This window comes from Dicentrarchus labrax, unplaced genomic scaffold (assembly GCF_905237075.1).
Source record: "Dicentrarchus labrax unplaced genomic scaffold, dlabrax2021, whole genome shotgun sequence".
In the NCBI taxonomy this organism is placed as follows: Eukaryota; Metazoa; Chordata; class Actinopteri; family Moronidae; genus Dicentrarchus; species Dicentrarchus labrax.
In genome coordinates, this window is record NW_026136716.1 from 15,569,967 (window position 1) to 15,591,880 (window position 21,914).

General features: G+C 39.9%; 2 protein-coding genes across 5 annotated transcripts; both read left to right on the forward strand.

The window, feature by feature from the left end:
* Window positions 1-1,020: 1,020 nt before the first annotated feature.
* Window positions 1,021-8,677, forward strand: ddx4 (DEAD (Asp-Glu-Ala-Asp) box polypeptide 4). 2 transcript variants are annotated; one of them, XM_051427266.1, is made up of 22 exons: window positions 1,021-1,137; window positions 1,987-2,017; window positions 2,139-2,184; window positions 2,431-2,478; window positions 2,557-2,607; window positions 3,246-3,305; window positions 3,973-4,017; window positions 4,105-4,131; window positions 4,281-4,328; window positions 4,476-4,511; window positions 4,593-4,628; window positions 4,724-4,762; window positions 4,851-4,993; window positions 5,515-5,667; window positions 5,736-5,890; window positions 6,017-6,146; window positions 6,230-6,396; window positions 6,494-6,639; window positions 7,179-7,278; window positions 7,347-7,617; window positions 8,053-8,157; window positions 8,280-8,677. In XM_051427266.1, exons 2-22 carry the CDS (start codon window positions 1,997-1,999, stop codon window positions 8,364-8,366), a joined length of 1,914 nt encoding a protein of 637 aa, XP_051283226.1. In that variant the 5' UTR covers window positions 1,021-1,137; window positions 1,987-1,996; the 3' UTR covers window positions 8,367-8,677. The 2 variants fall into 2 exon arrangements, with proteins under 2 accessions (XP_051283226.1, XP_051283227.1); XM_051427267.1 differs by having other exon boundaries at window positions 3,246-3,290.
* A 1,099-nt stretch (window positions 8,678-9,776) lies between these two features.
* LOC127378442 (serine/threonine-protein kinase MRCK beta) lies at window positions 9,777-18,939 on the forward strand. Of its 3 annotated transcripts, none has more exons than XM_051427271.1 (11): window positions 9,777-9,945; window positions 10,970-11,025; window positions 11,152-11,227; window positions 12,575-12,647; window positions 12,928-12,993; window positions 14,669-15,226; window positions 16,489-16,621; window positions 16,706-16,791; window positions 16,945-17,088; window positions 17,432-17,534; window positions 18,262-18,939. In XM_051427271.1, the coding sequence occupies exons 1-11, from the start codon at window positions 9,922-9,924 to the stop codon at window positions 18,770-18,772; spliced, it is 1,830 nt and encodes a 609-aa protein (XP_051283231.1). In that variant the 5' UTR covers window positions 9,777-9,921; the 3' UTR covers window positions 18,773-18,939. The 3 variants fall into 3 exon arrangements, with proteins under 3 accessions (XP_051283231.1, XP_051283230.1, XP_051283232.1); XM_051427270.1 differs by having other exon boundaries at window positions 9,778-9,945; window positions 12,928-13,029; XM_051427272.1 differs by lacking the exons at window positions 9,777-9,945; window positions 10,970-11,025; window positions 11,152-11,227 and having other exon boundaries at window positions 12,610-12,643; window positions 12,928-13,029.
* The last annotated feature ends 2,975 nt before the right edge of the window (window positions 18,940-21,914 follow it).

Below are 21,914 nucleotides of genomic sequence, written 5' to 3' on the forward strand. Positions count from 1 at the left end.
GATATACTGGCAAGCTAATATTATTTCCAAGTTTGCCTTATCACAAATGCATCAGTAGCATCTGCAGATATAAAATCAAACGTGCAGTTACAAGAATGCCAAATGTATATTTGAGGTAATTTAGAAATAGTGCTGTTACATAATTTTCCCAGCAGAGAGCACTATAGTTGAGCAATATATCAATAGAATCAGCTTCAAGAACGCTGGTCAACAGAAACTAACAAAACAAAACAACTCCTCTTGTAAATGAAAATGTAGGCTTATTATTGGAACATAACGAAATATCAAGGCGTTATGACTTTATGAATGAATGATTAGTATTAATTAGTTTGGAAAATTATATAGTGCTTCAATAACATTCTATAAATAAACAAACAAGTAGTAGTTTGTTGATACTAAAGAGTTCAAAGATCAGAAGAGAAATTAACAATTCATGACAAGGAGGAGGACTACTCTAACAAATCTCAAACAGAGAGGAACATTAAGGGCATACTATTTACTTGTTTGCAGGTCTGGAATCACTTAAAACAGCTCAGATATACAAGTTTGTAGTGTTCCGTCAACAGATGTATGAATACCATGCTTGTCAATATTCGTTGCATGAAATCTGAAATGGCAAGATTAAGAAAATGTTTAGACACTATTATAAACCTCTGAAGTCAGTTAAGGGCAGGGAGGATGATGCCAGAGTCGATCTGCGCAGTTGGAAATTGTATTGTTGGAAAGGTGATCATGATGGGTATGTGGTAAGCAGTACCGGACTGTATAGACATACCTTCACCCGTATATAACTCAAAAAGGGGGAATTAAAGCAACAACCCTTTCTCCATCACCGTTGAACATTATCTGAACAAAAAAAGAACTATTTGAAATAAATACAATAGTCTTTGTAGAGCGAAACACACCTGACTACAATTTATAATTATTCATATTAATTTTGTTTTACTTGTTTTTCAAAAACAGTTCAGTTGGGCGGGAAATCAGCGGAACTGGCAACCCTAGCTAGCTGCTCGGTTTGCACGGTGCGTTCGACCACACCCCAAATTCAACTGTGACTTGACAGACGAAGCTGAGCTCTGCCACGAGGGAGTTTGCGAATCTTACCGACGAACCAAGTAACGTTACAAGTTCAGTAAGGTAATGCAAGTTAGCAGTTAGTTAACGTTAGCTAACGTTAGTTAGTTTTCATCAGTTCGTTAACCATTTTAAGATAACAGAACAGATATTCTGTCAATATGACACATGTTCTACTTTGCCGAGTTAGTTCATTTTAGCTAACGTTAGCATCACATGCTACTTCTTTGAAAAGATTTTCTTTTGGCGTACGTAGCCTTCACCTTCAAAATCTAGGTTAAATTATTTTAGTAAGCACTATTCTTTAAAAATAATATCGATTTATTTGAGTTTTTTGTAAAAGGGTGCGGCCAAATCAAAGAAACCGCAAGCTGTCCCGTGTTAAAATGGAGTCTGACGGGATTATTTTAGCCAAAACTAGCGCAAACTTTTTTTGAAAAATAGTTTTACAGTGTTGGCTACAGGTAGTCTACTTGGATAAAGTTTCTTTGAAAGGGTCAATTAACTTTTAATGTGCTATTAAAGCTTATAGGGCCCCTATAGTACGTTTAGTACTAGTTACTGTTCCCACAGAAGCTAACTTTAACATAATACTTTGCTAGTATTAATTTGCAAACTGCACGAGGTCAGTGGTTTCACGTGTCACGCGGTGTTAGTCTGATAACGTGCTGATAACGCAAAATAATTATCATTAAGTTACGTAAGATTGTATTTATGTGCAACGATACCTTTTTTTTATTTTTTTTTAATTAATGTAGTGATATTCATTTTCCTTTCCCCTGTCCTTCCTAGGGTTACTTACGTTAGATTTATGTAACTAACGTTAACTCTAACTGTCCCATGTTATGTGGTAGCAAAAAAAAAATTGTAATACATTTTTCAGCCTTTGAATGTTGTGTTTGTGTTTTTCAGGTGAATAAACATGGATGAGTGGGAAGAAGAGGTAAGTTAGTTTAGTGTCAAAGTGCCAAACCAGATGAGTTGATTACTAATTATGTTCAGCTTTGTTGTTCCTGTCATGGAGCCAGACAGTCAACACATTTTCAATCTACCCATCTTCACAGGGAACTACTATTACTAGCACTACCACACTAACCACCACTAGTGAAGGTATGTTTACTGCTATGTATGTATGTAATTATGTAGGTATAATGCTAATAATAAATCTTACACACTGGACTTTTAATAGTTTAATAGGACAACATCCATGTTAAATATGTTAAGTTGAATGCTCTGTCCTTTAGCTGTTGAAATCCCCTTTTTGTAACAGTGGAAATTAAGGTTATGCGTAACTACAATAATTGGGTAACTCTAACAAAGACGGTGGATTATTGGAACTTAACACCTTGTTTTCAGGCAGACAAGAAGGGTCTTGGAATACTGCCAATGGTGAATCTGGAAGGGGTAAGTGTGGAAAGGATGAGCAAAGACTATCTATCCAAGAGAGGATATTGGTGATAATTCTCTCTTCTTTCACTCTAGGTCGTGGTGGAAGGGGCAGAGGAGGAGGATTTAAAAGCTCATTCTCCTCAGGTGCCCATTCATCTCTTATCAAAAAAGTAGTTAAATGATTGTTGAGTGACTGATCATTTCAATGACAAGATTCTTTGTCATTTTAATAAGTAACAATATAAATGGCAAGATGCCACAATGGCCTCTTATGAACTTATGTGAGACATTTGATTAAAGAGCAGTTGAATAACTGAACATTGTCAGATAATTTCCAAAATGTTGGTTATAGCTGCATAAAAGAGCTTCAACAGTTGATTAGTTGTCAACTATTAAATTAAATGTCAACTACTTTGATGAATCGTTTTGAGTCATTAAGTTCTTAAATGTCCACATTCTCTGATTTCAGCTTCTCAAATGTGAATAGTTTGTAGTTTCTCTAGTCCTGTATGATGGTAGACACTTAAAGTGTGCAAAACTATATTTGGGCCTTTAGTCCCCTTAACAATTTACTGTTACACTGATTATGTGTAAGCAGTGTTGCTGCTTCCAGACAATTAAAACCAGGTATCTGTGGAAGTATGCGTTACTAATGCTTAGATGGGAAGAAGTTGAACCTCATGGACATTGTAGAAGGAAGCTATTTTTGGTGCTTGGACCTTTTGCTTTATGAGTAGCTTCTTAGCCTTTGTGCTACTGACCCTCTAATTTGTTCTTTATAGATGGCGACAACTGGAACAGTACAGCTGGAGAAGGAGGTTTTAGAGGTAGAGGAGGCAGAGGTGCGACATGAACTGTGCTTAACTCACCCACACAAGCCATGCACACACAAACTCTGTTCTGTGTCTCTCTTGTACACACTCTGTTGCCCTGCCTCTCTTTTTCTCTCTCTCTGTGTCTCAATTGACTTTCTTCTGCAGTAAGTTTTAGTTGCCCAAAAATCACGATGTAGGGGCGCCCGGTAGAGCTGGTGACCCATATATGGAGTTGCTGCAGCGGCCCGGGGTTTGAATCCGACCTGCGGCCCTTTGCTGCTTGTCATCTCCTCTCATTCCACCCACCTTTCCTGTCTCTCTACAGCTGTCTCTATAAAAATAAAGCCAACAAAAGGCCAAAAGAATAACTTTAAAAAAAAATCACAATGTAAGATGAATATTACTGGTTATTCAATCAGTATTGGCCACAACAAAAAGATTATCAGTTCTTGTTATTGACCCTGAAGGTCTATATTGGTGCATCTTTGCTTAGGTTTTAGATATGAAGAAATTCATAAGAAAGGTGAAACAGGTAGGCTGATGATACACGGGCTTCCAGGGACAATTCTCATGAAGTCAACCATTTTGGAACAGTGTAATGAGCACATACTGCATTGTATTATAAGCAAAATTAAGTTGGGTCAGTCTGTAGTTTGAACTGCATTTCTGAAATCGCGTGTGATTATTTTATCAGGGCGTGGCAGAGGATTCAGCCGAACGGATCGCAGTGAATTCAATGGTAATGTTTCATCTGTTTGGTTTTGAGACAAATATCAGGTCTATTCTATGTGCATCTGACTTGTATAAACTGCCTTGATTTTCACAGAGGATGACAATCAAGTGTGTGAAAATGGTAGGTCCCCCCCCCCACACACACACATAGTACAAAAACATGTTTATGTTTCACTATTATTTACACCTGGAGTTGTAATTTTATACAAAGCAATAGTTTAATCTCCTGTATGTGAGTGTTTGTGGTTCAATACTAAATGTTCTGAACAGGGGGAGGCAGCCGAGGCGGCAGAGGAGGCAGAGGAGGTTTCAGATCAGGTATTTTTTGTTTCAATCCTGTAATAGTAAAGCAGGAGAGCCTAGATGTTGTTTTTCTAGAATGCTAAGAAATATTGCTATTAAAGTAATCCACTCTTAATGTGAACTGTGAGGAGCAGATCATTAACTGTTGATAATATATTGAAGGTGGTGACCAAGGTTGCAGAGGAGGATTTGGAGGAGGTAAGTGAGGAATCATTTAATCTTACGGAAGAGTCATTGTTTAATGTTTGTCAGTGTTGAGTGTGTCTTGTGTTGTTGCAGGCTACCGTGGAAAAGATGAGGAGGTCTTTTCTCAACGTTAGTAGTAGTTTTAAATAAATCAATCTTATAATTAACTGAATGATTTTTGGATTTAAGTTTTCACTCTTGTGATTGATGCGTGTTTGATACAGGGGAAGATAAAGAAAATAAGGATGCAACCGATGGTGAAAGTAAGTTAATGAACTGTTCAGTGCAGTCCAGCAGTATGGACAAGCTTGTTCCAATCCTGCCACAAAGAATTTCTGTTCCAACCCACAGGACCAAGGGTCACATATATTCCCCCAACCCTCCCTGAAGATGAAGACTCCATTTTTGCCCACTATGAGACGGGCATCAACTTTGACAAGTATGATGACATCCTGGTGGATGTCAGTGGAGCCAATCCACCACAGGCTATAATGGTGAGAAGAATTAATTAATTAGGCAATAAACACTTAGTCTTACATTTGACGATTTGCTGTGTCTCTTTGTAGTAGCTGGCTTGTAAAAATAATAAATGAAAGATGCTTTAGTAAGTGATGATGGAGGGGCATTTTACATGTTATAGATTGATTTGATAGTCTTGCCCGAGTTTATATTTGTTGATGTAACACAGCAGTCTTAAAAAATCTCAAATACAATAATTTATTCTTGGGTCTTAAAATGTTTTTAAATATGATAGTGACAGGTCTTAAAATCGATGGGATTACTGAAGTTAACGTTACTTGTAAAAAGTTACATTTTTCAGTCTTGCTTGTGACATAGGACTAATACAGACTAATAGACACATAAAAACACACAAGTATAAATGCTCATAATGGTGTAGAGTTCATGTACAACTATAAATCAGCCTTAAACAGACAACTGAAATAAAAGGCAGCAGGTTTACAAGGGTGTTTAAGCTGTTGTATAGATGGTATGCTGAGCTTTTTTCCCCCTTCAGACTTTTGATGAGGCAGGATTGTGTGAGTCGCTGAGAAAAACAGTCAGCAAGTCTGGTTATGTGAAGCCGACCCCTGTGCAGAAGCATGGCATTCCAATCATCTCTGCTGGTAGAGATCTTATGGCCTGTGCCCAGACTGGATCTGGTAAAACGGTGAGATGACAGAATCAACCCGTAAGTTTGCTTGTGGACATATTTTAAATGTATCTTCCTGCCTCCAGGCTGCTTTCCTGCTCCCTATTCTGCAGCAGCTGATGGCAGACGGTGTGGCAGCCAGTTCCTTCAGTGAGCTGCAGGAGCCTGAAGCCGTCATCGTGGCTCCAACTAGGGAGCTCATCAACCAGATTTACCTAGAGGCCAGGAAGTTCGCCTTTGGGTATGGTTTGGCTGGTTTTGTCAACGACTCAATAACCCCTTAATCGCTCAGCAAGATGTTAAATATGCCCTGATGAAGTTGAACATTCTGCTGCCTTCTAATCTTAATTTGATCTGACTGTTGTAGGACATGTGTGCGTCCAGTAGTAGTCTATGGTGGAGTCAGCACTGGACATCAAATAAGAGAAATCTCAAGGGGATGCAATGTGCTGTGTGGAACACCAGGGAGACTGTTGGATGTGATTGGAAGAGGAAAGGTAGTCAATTCAAAGATGTTTACATCAGTTTTAGTTTAGCTTTAGTTGAAGGCTTGAATATGCAACTAAACTCTGTGCTCTAGGTTGGGTTGAGTAAGGTGCGGTACTTTGTGCTGGATGAGGCTGACCGGATGTTGGATATGGGTTTTGAGCCTGACATGCGTCGCTTGGTGGGCTCCCCCGGAATGCCATCAAAAGAGAACCGGCAGACGCTGATGTTCAGTGCCACCTACCCTGAGGACATTCAGAGGTCTGCTCCTTCATCAACGACAGCTTTTACTGTTGATAGAGACAGCTGTCCTATCATTGAACTTGACGTGTATGAATATGGAAGCATGTTTTTACAGGATGGCAGCAGACTTTCTCAAGACCGACTATTTGTTCTTGGCTGTGGGTGTGGTTGGCGGAGCCTGCAGTGATGTGGAGCAGACATTTGTCCAGGTCACCAAGTTCTCCAAAAGGGAGCAACTCCTTGACCTCCTCAAGACAACTGGTGTGTTTTTGCAGATATTTCGATCCTCTTGCTTGAGGAAAACCTAAATTTAAGTGAAGACAATAATTTCACTTTTTAAATGACTGTCAGAATAACTGTACTTTAATCCTAACAGCTAAGAATAGACACTTATTGATGAAAAGGCTGTTTGCAGTACTGTTTGCAAACACAGCAGACCTCACTCTAAAGCACTGTGGGGTGTGGATGATTGATTTTATGTAGGGAAAATGAAGTACAATACAGTAATGGCCTATTTCTTAAATATGATTTAGAATAATCTTTCAATAATTGATTGGATTATATTATAAATATTATTATTATATATATTATAATAAAGTTAACAATACTTGTCTATAGTTGCATTTTCAGTTTTGCTTTAAATGTTTATTTGGGAGAAAAACTGGTCATTCATACTGGTCTTTAAAAGATCTTTAAAAAGTAATAACTGTAACCTGTTGAAACCTGCAGACAACCTGTATAGAGGAACATGCCTGTAATTAACATCACCAAGTAACTTAGCTCAAAATGTAACTTTGCAGGAATGGAGCGCACTATGGTGTTTGTGGAGACCAAGAGACAAGCTGATTTCATTGCCACTTACTTGTGCCAGGAAAAGGTTCCTACCACCAGCATTCATGGGTAAGTAGTGTGTCCAGAAATCTGTGTTTTCACTTTAGTGCTGACAGTAATGTGTTGTTGTCTTGCAGTGACCGAGAGCAGCGGGAGCGAGAGCAGGCTCTGGCAGACTTCCGCTCTGGCAAATGTCCAGTCCTAGTGGCAACCTCTGTGGCTGCCCGTGGTCTGGACATTCCAGATGTACAGCATGTGGTGAACTTTGACCTCCCCAACAACATTGACGAATATGTCCACCGTATTGGGAGAACTGGCCGCTGTGGTAACACTGGAAGGGCGGTGTCTTTCTTTGACCCAGATTCTGATGACCAATTGGCTCGCTCCCTAGTCACAATCCTGTCCAAGGTAAAAGCAGTCTGGAGAGCAGAAAGAAATCTGGATACAGGGAGTCCGTGGGGTCTTAAAAAGTCTAAATTCCAACGATGTTAATGTTTTTGTGAAAAATTGAGCAAAACGAAAACTGACATGGAACCAATAAAATTTCTTTAATTTCCTTGCTTTAATTTTTTTCCAATATAAAATATGTAAAACAGATCTTAAATTGCATTCATAATGGTCTTCAAACAGTCTTAACTTTAACCTGCAGAAACCCTGTGGATAGCACCTACTTCACCTAGGGCCTTTTATTTTGATAATAAGTAGTAACTAACTGGAATATTCCCCATGAGAAAACATATTCTTCTGTCATTTAAAGTGCAGACATTGTGTATCACTAGGGAGGACTTAAAGCACAGTCATTGTTGGCCTTGATTGTTTCCATATTTTGACTGGGATTGACAGGCTCAGCAGGAAGTGCCTTCATGGTTGGAGGATTCTGCATTCAGTGGCCCTGGTAGCATGGGCGTCGCCCCCAGAAAGACATTTGCCTCCTCAGACTCCAGAAAGGTAGCTGGATTGACTTTTATGGGTTTTTTTTGGTTTTGTTTTTTTCTATGGAGTATTTGTGATGTCAGTGTAACTGCCTGTCCTCATTTTCTCTTCGCTTGTGGTCCTCACTGTGTCCTCAGGGCCCACAGGGAGGATCTGTCCAAGACGACAGCGTGCAGAGCCAGTCGGCTGCTCAGACTGCACATGATGAAGAAGAATGGGATTAGATGGAATATTAGAGCAGCACACCCACACAGCACTGACCTGAGTTGTTTTTCTTTTCAGATGTTCAGCTTGTAGTTTTATCTGCGTTTTGTTCGAAGAAAAAAAAATGGTTTCTCTCAAGCCAGACAAAGTTGAAATGTCAAGTGAGATGTTAAAAACGTGATCTGTTTGTTTTATTGTTTTTATTTTTTGATCATCAGTACAACATAAGGAAAATCTCACCAAAAGTCAAAACTTAAGACTGTCAAATCCCTGTTATTTCTTTTCTACTAGGATAAAGATCACCAATAAATAATTATTTGTTCAAAGCAGTCTACATTTGTCAAATGTGTAAATGTGCAGATTCAGTTCTAACTTTTTAAATTTACTTTATACTTACTTTATACTCTACTACATTTTAGGGAAAATATTGTTCTTTTGAATCCATATATCTGGTAAATGTAGTTGCTCTAGTCTACATATTCAGACAGTGGTGGAGTTTATTTTGACATCTCAGAGGCAAATATTGTACTTTTATACTTTCCACTACATTCTTACAGCAATAGCCATAGTTACTTTTAGGATCCCAATTTTTCATACCCATTGTGACCAGTGAAAACCACACATCCAAATTTGGTGATTGAGTTAATTAGGAAAGTGCGTTGTGAAAGCTGAAAATGGTTGTTCTGTGCTCATAAAGAAGCTGCTGTGGTTAATAAAGGGCAGCATTTCTGTAAATGTACCTACCCATCAATGTGTAAAGTAAAATGCAACTTACACATTTAAGCAACCCAAAAACACCAGATATAAAACAATGACAGTTTTACTCCCCTGAGAACTTCTACTTTTGATACTAAAATTACATTTTGCTGAAAGTACACTTTTACTTTAGGTTTTATATGTAGGAGTTTGAGAATGAGCTGAGTACTTCCACAACTGGTCAATGATCAATTAAAGGTATGATTAATCAATGTAAGCAACGTGGTTTCCCGGCCGCAGGTTCAAGTATTTAATAAGCTGTGTAAGGAGTGTGGAACAGTGGTTAATGAAATAATTGGGAAATGAAGCCCTGGGGGTCCCCGGATTCCAGGTTGTGAAGGAATCTGCTGTTTTCGCGCCCCTATGAATAGATTGATACTTTATTTTTCCCCAGGGAAATTAAAGCAAGAATATTGGTGTCTCCATAGTAACGGCCAGGGAGGGACGTACGCACTGTAGTAACGTCTGACGGAGAAAACGAATTTAAATATAACACATGGCTATAACAGTTGTGTGATTATCCAAACAGGAATCCATTCACTGCCATAGGTAACATTTTCAGGGGGAAAGTTCTTCCTTGTCCTGTAGCTCCGCCTATTTTGGGCGGGGCGTGTCATTCTGATTGGTCAGCTAACGTTACATTTTTTTTTATTCGTTTCAAACTTGTGTTAGGACCAATGGCTACGACCCGGAACCTGTATAAACAAATCCTTACATGAAGTAAACCTCTAAAATGTAACAGCTAAAGTCTATCAAGTCTCCGCTTCGTTTGAAAGAACAGAACAAGCAGGTTTTAGTTGACTGAAGTTGTCGTTAACTATGAAAGGAACAGCTAAAAGCAAGGTAAGACCGACTACAGTAAAAATACACAGTGAACTAGCGTTGGCCGTTTGTCAGGGTAATTTGACCTGTAAGAGAAGCTTCTCAAAGACATCAGGATACTGTTTGCACGAGTTCTCGGTGGGTTTACTGACTCCATGACGTTGCTTCGATGAAGTGTCACATCGGGTTGACTTAGTGATTTTTAACGTTACATCTTACATTGATATTACTAGATATATAGCAAGAACAAAAGCCTGTGGTGTTACAGGACTGTTGTGCCTCATTTTCGTGTTAACAATACAAAGTCACATATGATGTGGGATGTGAACATTTTTAAATCAGTCATTCCAGGCTGTTGGGTAACTAACTAATACAAAATGTAATTCCTAAACAAGTAGTGTTTTCATGCAACAACACCAGTAATTCTTAGTACCTCATGAAATAACAGGGATGTCCAGATTTAAGGTCCCCATCACTCAAAAATCAGTTTTTCTTCTTGTTGCGACAGTGTGATGATTGATCTTCACTGTGAAGAATGATGTATGTGTTTGTCAGTTTGGCACTAGAAGGAGCATCACATCACAAATAGTTTGGAAGTCAATTTTTTGCGGGAAAAAAACACACATTGTTGTATATATTAGATCCGATATTGGCCTTTTGCAGACATCAGCAGATATGCACCAATATGAAAACTGTTTTTATAATGCAAAATTGCTTGTAGTTTTTACAGTACTGATTGTTTAGCTACTTATTTTATTTTTATTTATTCTTTATTTTCTTTATTTGTTTAGTGTTAGAATTGGTTGACAGTGTATATGTTAAATTGTTTAACATGTTAAAGAATATTTAACTTATAAAGTTAAGAACTTAAGAAAACAACCTTCTGAGTATCTTAGTAGCAAAACTGTCCCCTCTAAAATCTGTCAGGCTCTAGAATAAATGTGTTAATGTCTGGAGGGAATCTCTCCAATGTCCAGGTAAATGAAATACTACAGCCTTATGTGTTAAACATGCTTGTGACTGTGGTGTGTTGGTTGACTGGCAGGTAGTGACATCAGGAAGGCTGGCAGGAAGAGTCAAAGTCCAGCCAGCCAAGAGACGGTGAGTGCACTAATATTTCTTCACCTTTTTTAAAACTTCATTACTGTACACTTTAATACACTGTATGTTTTTGCGGGCACTCCTCTGACCATTCTGTGCTGTGCTCCTCCCAACTTGTGTTGATAGAGTGACTCTAAGTCCAGGACCAACAGCCTGCCCTGAGCCAGCCTACTCTCTGTACTCCACAGACTCTGAAGACCAGGTAATGAAAAAAGCTGTTCCCATTTTGAGCAGGATAATGATGCAGATGAACACAGCAGGTACAGCTACAGGAATCAATCAATCAATCAATCAATCAATCTGTGTGGTGTCCTTTGAAGAGTTCAGCCCCTATATAACAGCCTTTCATGACAGTTCATAACTTACTCACTTCCATGTCATTTACTCACTATTCAAAACAAGTGGAGCCTTTGAAAATCATAAACACATGTTCAAACATCATAGCTGGTCAAATATCAAGCGGGTACAGCAAATGGATGGATGTGTCACACATTTACACAATTCCACTTTAAAATTAATACAATTTTGATTTCTGACCATCTGTACTGTTAAAGGCATACTATGGCCCCTCCTCTTTGGCTTGAGCGAGGCAGTTATAGGCCTGTGGGCAAGTGGGCGTGTCATATAAGAGCCCTGAACACACATACTGCATAATGCACACGTTGTATTTGAACAAACTCCTCCTAGGGAATTTATCGGATCGACTTCAGATTTGGACATCTAAAGACATTCACGATTAAAAGTTGTGCTATTTGCGACATTCTGTCTAAAACGCCGCCCAGAATCAGCCCCCAAGACACATATGACTGACATGTACAAAAATTGCTACACTTGTGTCTCATGGTGGGACAAGCAAAAATGCCTCTTGGACCCATAACCCAAACCCAACAGGAAGTCGGCCATTTTGAATTTTGAAATTTGTCAGTATAATCAAAACAAACTGAAAAATTGTGACTGTATGTCGAACCGCGTCCCGCCTGGCGTTACTTCGAATTTCGACCATTCACCACAAAACAGATAGTACCCAACTTCAGTGTACAATGTCCAATCTCCACTAAACTTCACATATTCTGTAACAGTCCCACCCTGAATACGTCCTCACAACTTCAGTGTACATGGTCCAATCTGAATACCTCTACATGACAATATTCAGATATAGTGATAGCGCCACCTACTGGCAACAGGAAGTAAGTGCTGCGTGGCGATTTTGATCTGATTTACGTGACATTTTCATGTTGTGGTCCGCACGTGTCAGTCGGCATGTGACGCAGCCGCAGCACAACCTGAGTTGCGTGGAGTGCGAGGGCCCATTCATCGCTGCTTGCAGCTTTAATAATTATTATTATCATTATTTTAGTTATCAAACTAAAAGTGAGCTTATCTGAAATTGTTTGTCCCTCATTGTACAGGAAAACTGTGACAGGAAATGGGTCTTTCAGCTGTGAGGACTGTTTACAATGAACAATTTCATATTGTGTCATATTAGATTAATTTAATCACATGATGACTACATGTTAGTGATACTCACAGCTGTGTTCTGTCCTCTCAGGTCACTTCTCTCCATAAGGGTCTGGACCGATGTGCTGCCTTGCTTAGTGGCATCCTTCAGGCTGAGAAGGCAGGTTAGATAACATGGTCATGAAATGCTGAAACACAATCAGTTGATTGATTGTGTTTATTTTATTTGTTTAATGATTGAGAGATTAATAATCAACACTATTCCATAACTCCTTTTTTGTGTGTGTGTGTGTGTGTGTGTGTGTGTGTGTGTGTGTGTGTGTGTGTGTGTGTGTGTGTGTGTGTGTGTGTGTGTGTGTGTGTGTGTGTGTGTGTGTGTGTGTGTGTGTGTGTGTGTGTGTGTGTGTGTGTGTGTGTGTGTGTGTGTGTGTGTGTGTGTGTAAGCCATGCCAAGCCTTCCCACAGCAGTGATGGGTGGAGCAACCAAATCCAGACCATCTACCTCACTGGGTAAGAGGACTGTCAAGAAACTACCTACACAGACAGGTAGGTGTGTGTGTGTGTGTGTCTGAGTGTGAGAGAGAGAGGTTTAGTTCACTATCCTTAAAATTTCACAATGCTAAGGATAATGAAGCCCAAGACTTATTTCCATTGTGGTCTCTAATGTACAGTGTGTACATATTGGCAACAAACAAGTGACAGCACAGTCACACCTGCTGGTATGCAAAATGTATAGCAGTCCTTCAAGACTGGAGCCGAAACACTGCAACACCTCTCTGATTACTTTTAGTCTCATATGTGTGAAATAGAAGTCCAAGAAGCCTGCATGTCACTCATCACGTTTGCAGAACTCCCGCAGTAAATGTCGATGTTATATCTTTCAGTAAAACTAATAAATATGTTGTCACACTGAACTTCAGAAACTGATGTTCAATATAACCAATAAACAACATTCAAGTCAAACAGAAAACGATGAGTTGATTACTTCATCAGCAAAGAAGTAATCGTTGGCATTAATGCCAACATTACCTTCCATGCTTGTGAGCATTTGCTGTGACATCTGAATATTGCTTGTTTTACAAGAGTGTAGGAGAAACTATAGTGGCTGAGAGATACTAAGGCTGTACCTGAATTCAAATTTTGTCAGTCAAATCGGATTGGGTGTCTGTCAGCCGAAAAGCCAGTCACAGTGGATGGCAGCAAATGAGGATGTACCTCCATCTGCCAGTCAGCACTGGAGCAGAGCGTATCGAGCAGCTGCTGCCCCGCTGTCTGGTATCATGCTCTTATCCACTTCCATCACAGAAAGGCTATGTTTACACTGCAAGCCTTAGCGCTCAATTTATTGCTAAGATCTGATTTTTTTGCTTTGCTGTTCACATAACCTTTTAAATGTGGCCCATATCATATTCTAGTGTGAACAAGCCACAGCTCTGAAGTAACCCGCATGACAAATGCCAGTCTAAAAGTCACATGAATTCTGATATGACATTCACACTGACATCAAACTGCAAAAAATCTGACCTGCGTCTGATCCTGTATGAATATGGCCCGATTCAGAATTGAAAAGATCAGATTCCATGTGATTTCTTCAGTTCACACTGTCATGAAAAAATCTGATCTGACTCACCTATGAGCAAAAAATAAATGAATCAGATTTGTGTCACTTTGGCCTGCAGTCTGAATGCGGCCTTAGTTTCGTGGATTTGGGACGCCGCTGGGAAAAACAGTTTAGAGATTCGACTGACAAAATCGACTTGGGGTCTTCTCAACTGATGACTCAAATCATCGAGTTTTGGGAGGAAGCCCTAGTAGAAATATAGAGGTTCAAAATGGCATACTCCTATTCTGCTCCCTCTGTTGATAAAAAAACAAAATATTCTAAGGTAACAAAAACTTAACACTAATGAAAACATACCTATGAATATTCTATTCTATTTCTGAGAAGAGATCATAAATGTTACACACTGGACCTATAAAAGTAGATTGGGTGCCTGAAATTACTTACAAAAAATATTGAAGCTATTGTTTATATGAGAAATTACAGAGAGATTGGGTCAATAATAAAGACAACAGACTTGCAGGGAGGATTGGAAGTGATAGTCATTGATAGGTAGCTTAAATATCAGTGTTGGTGTCCCACCTTCTTAATATTGCTTCATCTTCCCCTCATCTCCACCTTCAGGCCAGAGGAGCTGTCATTCAGTCCAGCGTGCACCAGGAAGCACGACTCCAAGAGCAACACGTCAGCCTACTGTTCCAGCTGCACATTCAGGCGTAAAGCTCCACCCACCTCAGAAACGACCTCACACCCCGCTGCAGTCTCACTTACCTGCATCACAACGCCAAACCTTCTCCGCTGCTACTCCTCCACCTGACACCTCCACCCCTCCACCCCATCCTCACTTAGACCGGCTGCCTCTCCCCCAGACTGACTGCCGGTCTGACTCTGAAGCCCTGCGTACAGACTGTAGGGAAGAGTTTGATCGAGAAGAGGAGGACTTTGTTCCAGTGAAAGACATCAATACCCAAAGCACGGCCACAGACACACACACAGCTGTCAGACACACACACATACACACCTGTACCATGAAGATGTCAAAAATGCAGCTGGAGTCTGGACAGGTTGATAAAGTCCCTCAGGATGCACACAGCATGGAGGACTGCAGCGCAGAAACAGAAGTGAAAGTGAAGACTGTTCACTATCTGCTGAGAGAGCTCAAGGCTCTAATCACTGGACAAGGTAACCTGAATTACACACAGTATCTTTCTGTATCTAACTGTTCACCATCCAGATTTGTAGACTGGGCCCTTGCAGATGTCTGCTGTATACACTCTTAGTGCTTCCCATTTAAAGAGGGTTTTCTTTTTACCACTGCGAGTGAATCTGGCATGAAAAACACATGAAAACACTACGTGTTCTACACAGGATTGTTAGTGCTTTCAACAGACAGAATTCCTGCTTTACATGTATATTTGTTCAGAAAACAAGTTGCCTTAGTTTGATCCATTCATACCTTTTATCATTTATCAGAAAAATGTGCTTTGTTGAAAGTACCTTTTTATTGAATGCCTACTATTGGTAATGCATCAACGGTTAAAACGGTTAAAAAGTAACTAATAATAGTAGTGAGTAGTTTTTTAGAAGAATACGTTGTATTTTTCCTAACTTTGCATTACTTCACTAATTCTTACTTCAAACACCAGTAGATTTATTTGTAGGGAGGTAATATTTCTGTAATGTAACAGTACTTCTACTTGACTACAGATTTTTAAAAGTCAGTGATTCAAGTTTTACTTTCTCTGACTGAAGAAGTAACAAAAGGATTAAAGACCGGTGTAGGCTGACTTCACTTGATGGTTAATCACTTTGTGAGAAAGCGGCAACCTCCAGGGCTGCAAATGAAGCATGTCGCACCAAGTAACAAATACTGCAGTTCCACGAACGGCCCGCTTGAGGCTGGCTATAGAAGTGAGTCAATCTCTATGAGGCCCCATATTAAAATGCTCAAATTTACAGCAGAAAGAAACATGTTAACACCCTGGAACCAACAACTGTTTTGGCCTTTATAGTTAAATTGCCCATTCATTACAACTGTATGAGGTGTGAATTTTCATATAACTCACCTGTTTTAAAATATATTAAGGATTCAGTAACCAGGCTTCATTCAGCCCGCTTCAGCTCCACCCATGCTCCACCTCTTTGCCCATTTTTGGAATAGCCAGGAGCCAGCTGAGTCAGGTTTGCCAAATGGCGACGGCAACTGACCACACTGAGCTTCACAACGGCTCTTCGGAGACTACGGCCATTTTTATTTATACAGTCTATGGTTGTGATGCTACAGGTGCAGTAAAGTCAGCACATATCTCTGCTCTGTTTTGTTTTCTGCAGTTCTCAGCTTCTTTCCTGCCCAGTATGATACAGTGTTTACAGTGCTGTGCTGTTCTGTGCTGTGTCATGGAAACTGGGTTAATATTTATCACTGTTTGTGTGTGTGTGTGTAGGCAGTGTAGCAGAGAGGCTGATCAGTCATTTGGAGCAGACTGTGTCTGTACCACAGGTGAATGGTGACAGTTCAAACATCCAGAGTGAACCGGACCTATCATCACTACACAGCCAGAACACTCTGCTGCGCAGGTTACATACACATGCACACAAACACTGTCCTTACCTAAGCTCTCACTCCTGACATGGAACCTCACTAACTGATGTGTGTGTTAGGCGTGTGAAGACTCTGCAGCAGCAGTTGAAAGAGAGGGAGAAGGCAGAGAGACAACAGAATATGGAGACACTCTTTAACTCAGAAGGTAAAGTGTGTGCGTGTGCGTGTGCGTGTGTGTGTGTGTGTGTGTGTGTGTGTGTGTGTGTGTGTGTGTGTGTGTGTGTGTGTGTGTGTGTGTGTCGCTTTGTGCAGTTCACATTCAGGACTGAACGGTTTTGAACCCTGTGTCCCTCCACAGTGTTTACACTCCAGGAGGAGCTCACTGTAGCTCAGTCCCAACTGCATGAAGTCCAGGAGGAGCTTGCAGAACTACAGAAAGCCCTTCAGGACACACAGAGCCAGCTAAGAGACAGAGACGCGCAGAATGCCCTTATCATGACAGGTTTACACATTTCACACACATTTCTGGTATCATTCTAATAAATTAGAGGTGTTCCGATACCTGAAACTTTGCACATTGGCTGATACTGAGTACTGACCCAAGTGCGTTAAAAACATATAGTTATATATTATTGTTTAACGCACCACTATCCCTGTATAATTGTTGATTGTTGCAGCTAGTAAAGGTGGAGCTAATTTTGAATTATTTGTGCTGGGTAGCTTCATCTATAAAAATACATCACTAACACAAGCTATACTATGGAGTCACTGTTTCTGAATGAGCTCTGATATATCTGTGACATTTTTTGTTACTTATCTGCCCAATTATGCGTGCGTACGTGCAGAGTTGGAGGCTACTAGAAGCAAGTTGCTGAACAGTGAGAGAGAGAAAAGTGAGTTGGCCTTGCTCGCCCAGCAACGACTGGAAGAGATCGGACACTTGAGCAGGTAGGTGTGTGTGTGTCTGTCTGTCTGTCTGTCTGTGTGTGTCTGTGTGCATGTTTTCTGGGTCAGATTTAGGCTACCTTGGGGACACATTTTAGACTAATACTAATGATTAGAAATATTTTATTTAGCTCACCAAAATTGTGAGTCTTTCCTTAGTCTTTCCAGCAAAAACCAAAGCTAGTCACAGACAAAATATTTGTGAAAAGGTTTACAACATAACCGAACGTTAAACTTTGGGGGCAAATACGCCAGTCAAAGTGTTTTTTCCACTGACAGATTGTTATTGTTATAGTCAGAAAAATGGGAAAGTGTATGGATTTGAGTAAATTTGACAAGGGCCAAATTGGGATGACTAGACAACTGGGACGTAGCAACTCCAAAACTGCAGTTCTTGTGGGGTGTCCCCAGGTCTAGAGTGGTCAGTACCTATCCAAAGTGGTCTGCTTGGAGGACGCGTTCACAACAAAGTGGGTGCACGTGGATGTCCATACAGAGCCTACGCGTATAACCTGTGAAAATGGAATGTAGTAGTATAATTCCTCTCCAGGAAATTAATGTAAATCTGTTTGTCCTTTCTAGGTCTTTTTGAGAATGAAAGTGTTTTAAAAAGCAAAATATTAGTGCTCAAAGCCTCAACCACAAGAGTCCTCTAGAGGGCAAATGTGAGTGCAGCACATCTTTTACGAGGAAACTCACTCCCATTCTATTCTTGGTTCTTCTGTTTCAGGACTCTTCAGAGTCAGAATCCATCAGAATGTTATAAAGTTGTTGACAGCTCAGTGTCAGACACTCTGGTTCTAAAACATTTTGAACAACACCAGCACAGACAAGATCCAGCAGAGCCTCCCACTGACCGCATCACCCAGTACCTGATGTCTCTAGGTCAGCCGGAGCCCGCAGAGAGAGAAGGAAACACACTAGAGCAAAAGAAACTGACCTTAGTCAAGCTGAGAGACACATTATCACGTCCCGATGTAAAACCTAAAGAGACTTCAGCCTGTCACCAAAACCCTCACATCGACCAATCGCATCATTCTGACAAAATCTGGTTATGTGGTCGACTGTTGAACTCCACGTTGTCCCAGTGTGATGTGGAATCTGTGTGGTCCAATTGTAGCGTGAGGTCAGGGTCGACCTTTGACACCAGAGACGAGGCAGCGTTCAGAGATGGCCTGTCGGCTCTGGATGCGAGCATTGCCAGTCTGCAGAAGACTATTCAGCTGGATCTGGGGAGGTGATACACACTCAGCTTCACTTCGCTTCAGCTTTTATATGAGCTACTCTGTTATTATGTTTTCATGAAATATGTTGTAACACATAATCTCCTTTTTGTATTTAGCATTTTTCCCTTTTTGAGGGTTTTAATAAGGGATTTTTCAGATTGGAAATAAAGCATTTTAAAACATTTCTTTGTGGTTGTGATGAAGACACAGGATACCCAGAGTTTTTGCAGTGGTCCGGTTTGTTTTCACTGCTCTATTTTTATGTTATTTTAATTTTCAAGTGATGCAGCACTACACTAAGAACATTCAAACACAATAAAAAAAAATCCAAATTCTACTCTTAGTATTAAAAAATTGTATCTCAAACAGCCAGTCATTTCCGGCTGGCCATTCCCCTCCCTTCCTCGACGATGTCAAAAATAAGCCCGCAAGAAAAATTTCCCCCTAGTTGCTTCATATAACTTTATATTTTCAGTGTGTGGTGTGTGTATATATATATATATATATATATATGTATGTGTATATATATATATATATATATATATATTTTTTTTTTTTTTTTTTTTTTTTAAAAGGAAAATTAAACAGTGTTACTCATGTATAGTGTTACATATAGACAATAAAAATATATATATTATATTTTTGGATCCTGGGATGGCAATCAAGAATCAGTTGATTTTCCATGCATTTTCCAATCCATCGGAATCATGTGCCTCCTTTTAGTGCTGGGATGTTTTTCTGACATTCTGACTTCAAACAACTTTCTGTTGGGTTTGGGATATGGCTCCCACTGGATCTTTTTACGCGTGTGCCGATTTTTATACATATCGATGAAAGGGGCCCCGGGTGGTACAGTTTATGGGCCCCTGGGGTGCCATTTTGCAATGCTCATAGTAGACTCCTAGAAAATACAAAATGTTTCGCCATGACTGACATGTGAGCCACATTTCATGAGTTTTCGAGCATGGGAAAGCCTCCAAAAATGCGATTCATTTGGCACTAAAATAATAATAATAGAAATAATAACCCAATAGTAATTAAGAATCTGACCAATAAGCAGATTTAACAATAATATTGGTATGAATAAAATTGTATCAGTCCCCATCCCTATATATGCCTCTTTTTTAAAATTTCTAGTAGTTCATAAAAGACAACCACTGATATTAATCTTTTCATGTAAACTATTAATTAAAATCAAAATGAAGTGTTTTTGAGAATCAATACAGTATCCCAAAACATAAGATATTTTCTATTTCTATTCAATTTTATATTTTCTTACACCTCTAATGCACATGTACCTAAAATTTAAATATATTTGGACGACTTTGGAAATAAATAGTTTTAAAGGTGTGATTAAAAAAAAAAAACAACCTCAAAGACTCATCAATTTATACCATTTTTATGAAACTGCAAAACATGTTTTAATAGGAAAAGAGGCAAAAACCAGAACAAGTATAAAAACAGCTGTCAGAAGCAGCAGTGTCTGCTTGGTGTAAGTCACTTCTTGGCACACAGTGCACATTCCCACACAGCTGACATAGTGTTTACAAAAGAGGCAGCACGTCTTCAGCACACTGTATGTTACAATCATCCTACAGTGTGATATATCAGATTACAGTATAGCTCTAAATAAAGACACTAATCTGCTCTAAAACATATAACAAATGAACATGAATGAAATGAACAAAAACACAAACCCAGAACAGATTCCCTTTTGGTAGATCAAAGCTCACAAGGCATTTTTTTTGGGTGTTGGTGCGGTTGTTCCCCCCTGCTGAAGGACGGCAGATCAGGCCACATTCAGAGAGGACAGCCTCCACCAAAACACACCTCAACTACTGTCCACACACACAAAACATAATAGCATAACACATAATGCAACCTGACAGCCCTTATTAGTGCAAACCAGCCAGCAGCAGGTTAACAGAAATATCAATGTTGTAAATACAGAAATAATGTGTGGGTTTTTCTTTACGCTCAACTTCAGTATGGAGATTTGAAGTTGACCCAGGAAGTTGAGGAAAGAACAACAGGCTCATTGAAACTGTCAAACCACGAAGTGAATGTCATATGTAAGCTGGAAACAAAGGGAAAACGCTCTTTTATAACACTTTTTTTATGACCAATTAGATTGAGATGCAGTGCAGGTGAAGAATTTAACTACCCCAGAGCCAATAAGTCACACATCTAATTTTCATTGATATAAATCCAAAATCCTGCAGACTCACAGGAAACAAAAGTTTGCTGTTAATCAGAACAACAGTTTTTGAGTCTGAAATATGTTCATGCTGAAAAAGGAACACAATTAAGTATACTCACTAAAACAAAACACTAGGTTTTTGAGTTTGACGTGAAACAAATAAAATTAAAGCTGCAAGCAGTGATGGACGGGACCTCGCACTCCACGCAACTCGTAGCGTGCTGCGGCCGCGTCACGTGCCGTCGTAACACGTGCGGACCACGACATGAAAATCTCACGTAAATCAGCTCAAAATCGGCACCCAGCACTTACTTCCTGTTGCCACTAGGTGGCACTATCACTATGTGTTCAGGGCGGGACTCTTATCAGACGTGAAGTTTGGAGACGATTGGACAATGTACACTCAAGTTATAGCAACTTTGTGTGTTCTGGCGGTACATCAAAGTTTGACGCCACGCCACGGACATGCCCTGTAACAAAAACTAACCACAATCAAGAAATACCATCAAGAACATGTTTTCCATTTTCTGACTAGATTTCAGCTTGATCTGATCATCCTACTAGGAGTAGAACATGGAAGTATAAAAAAATTTCCTTTCACCACTAGGTGGCGCTCTCACTTTTACTGAATATTATCACATAGACGTGTTCAGGGCGGGACTCTTATCCGACGTGAAGTTTCGTTGCAGTCGGATCATGTACGCAGAAGTTATGACGAATCCCTCTTTCATGGCGAAGGTTTGAAATTGGATGCCACGGGACGCCACGCCACGGGCACAATGTTGGACAAAAAAAACTGACTGCACTGACCAATTTTGAAGTAGATCCAATAGAACCTGTAGGAGGAGTTAGTTAAAATAGAGGCCCTGAAATGCCAAAAATGACATCACAGTGTGACATTCGTTCAAAATGGCCAACTTTGACGGCACGCCACGGACACACCCTTCAACGTACAGT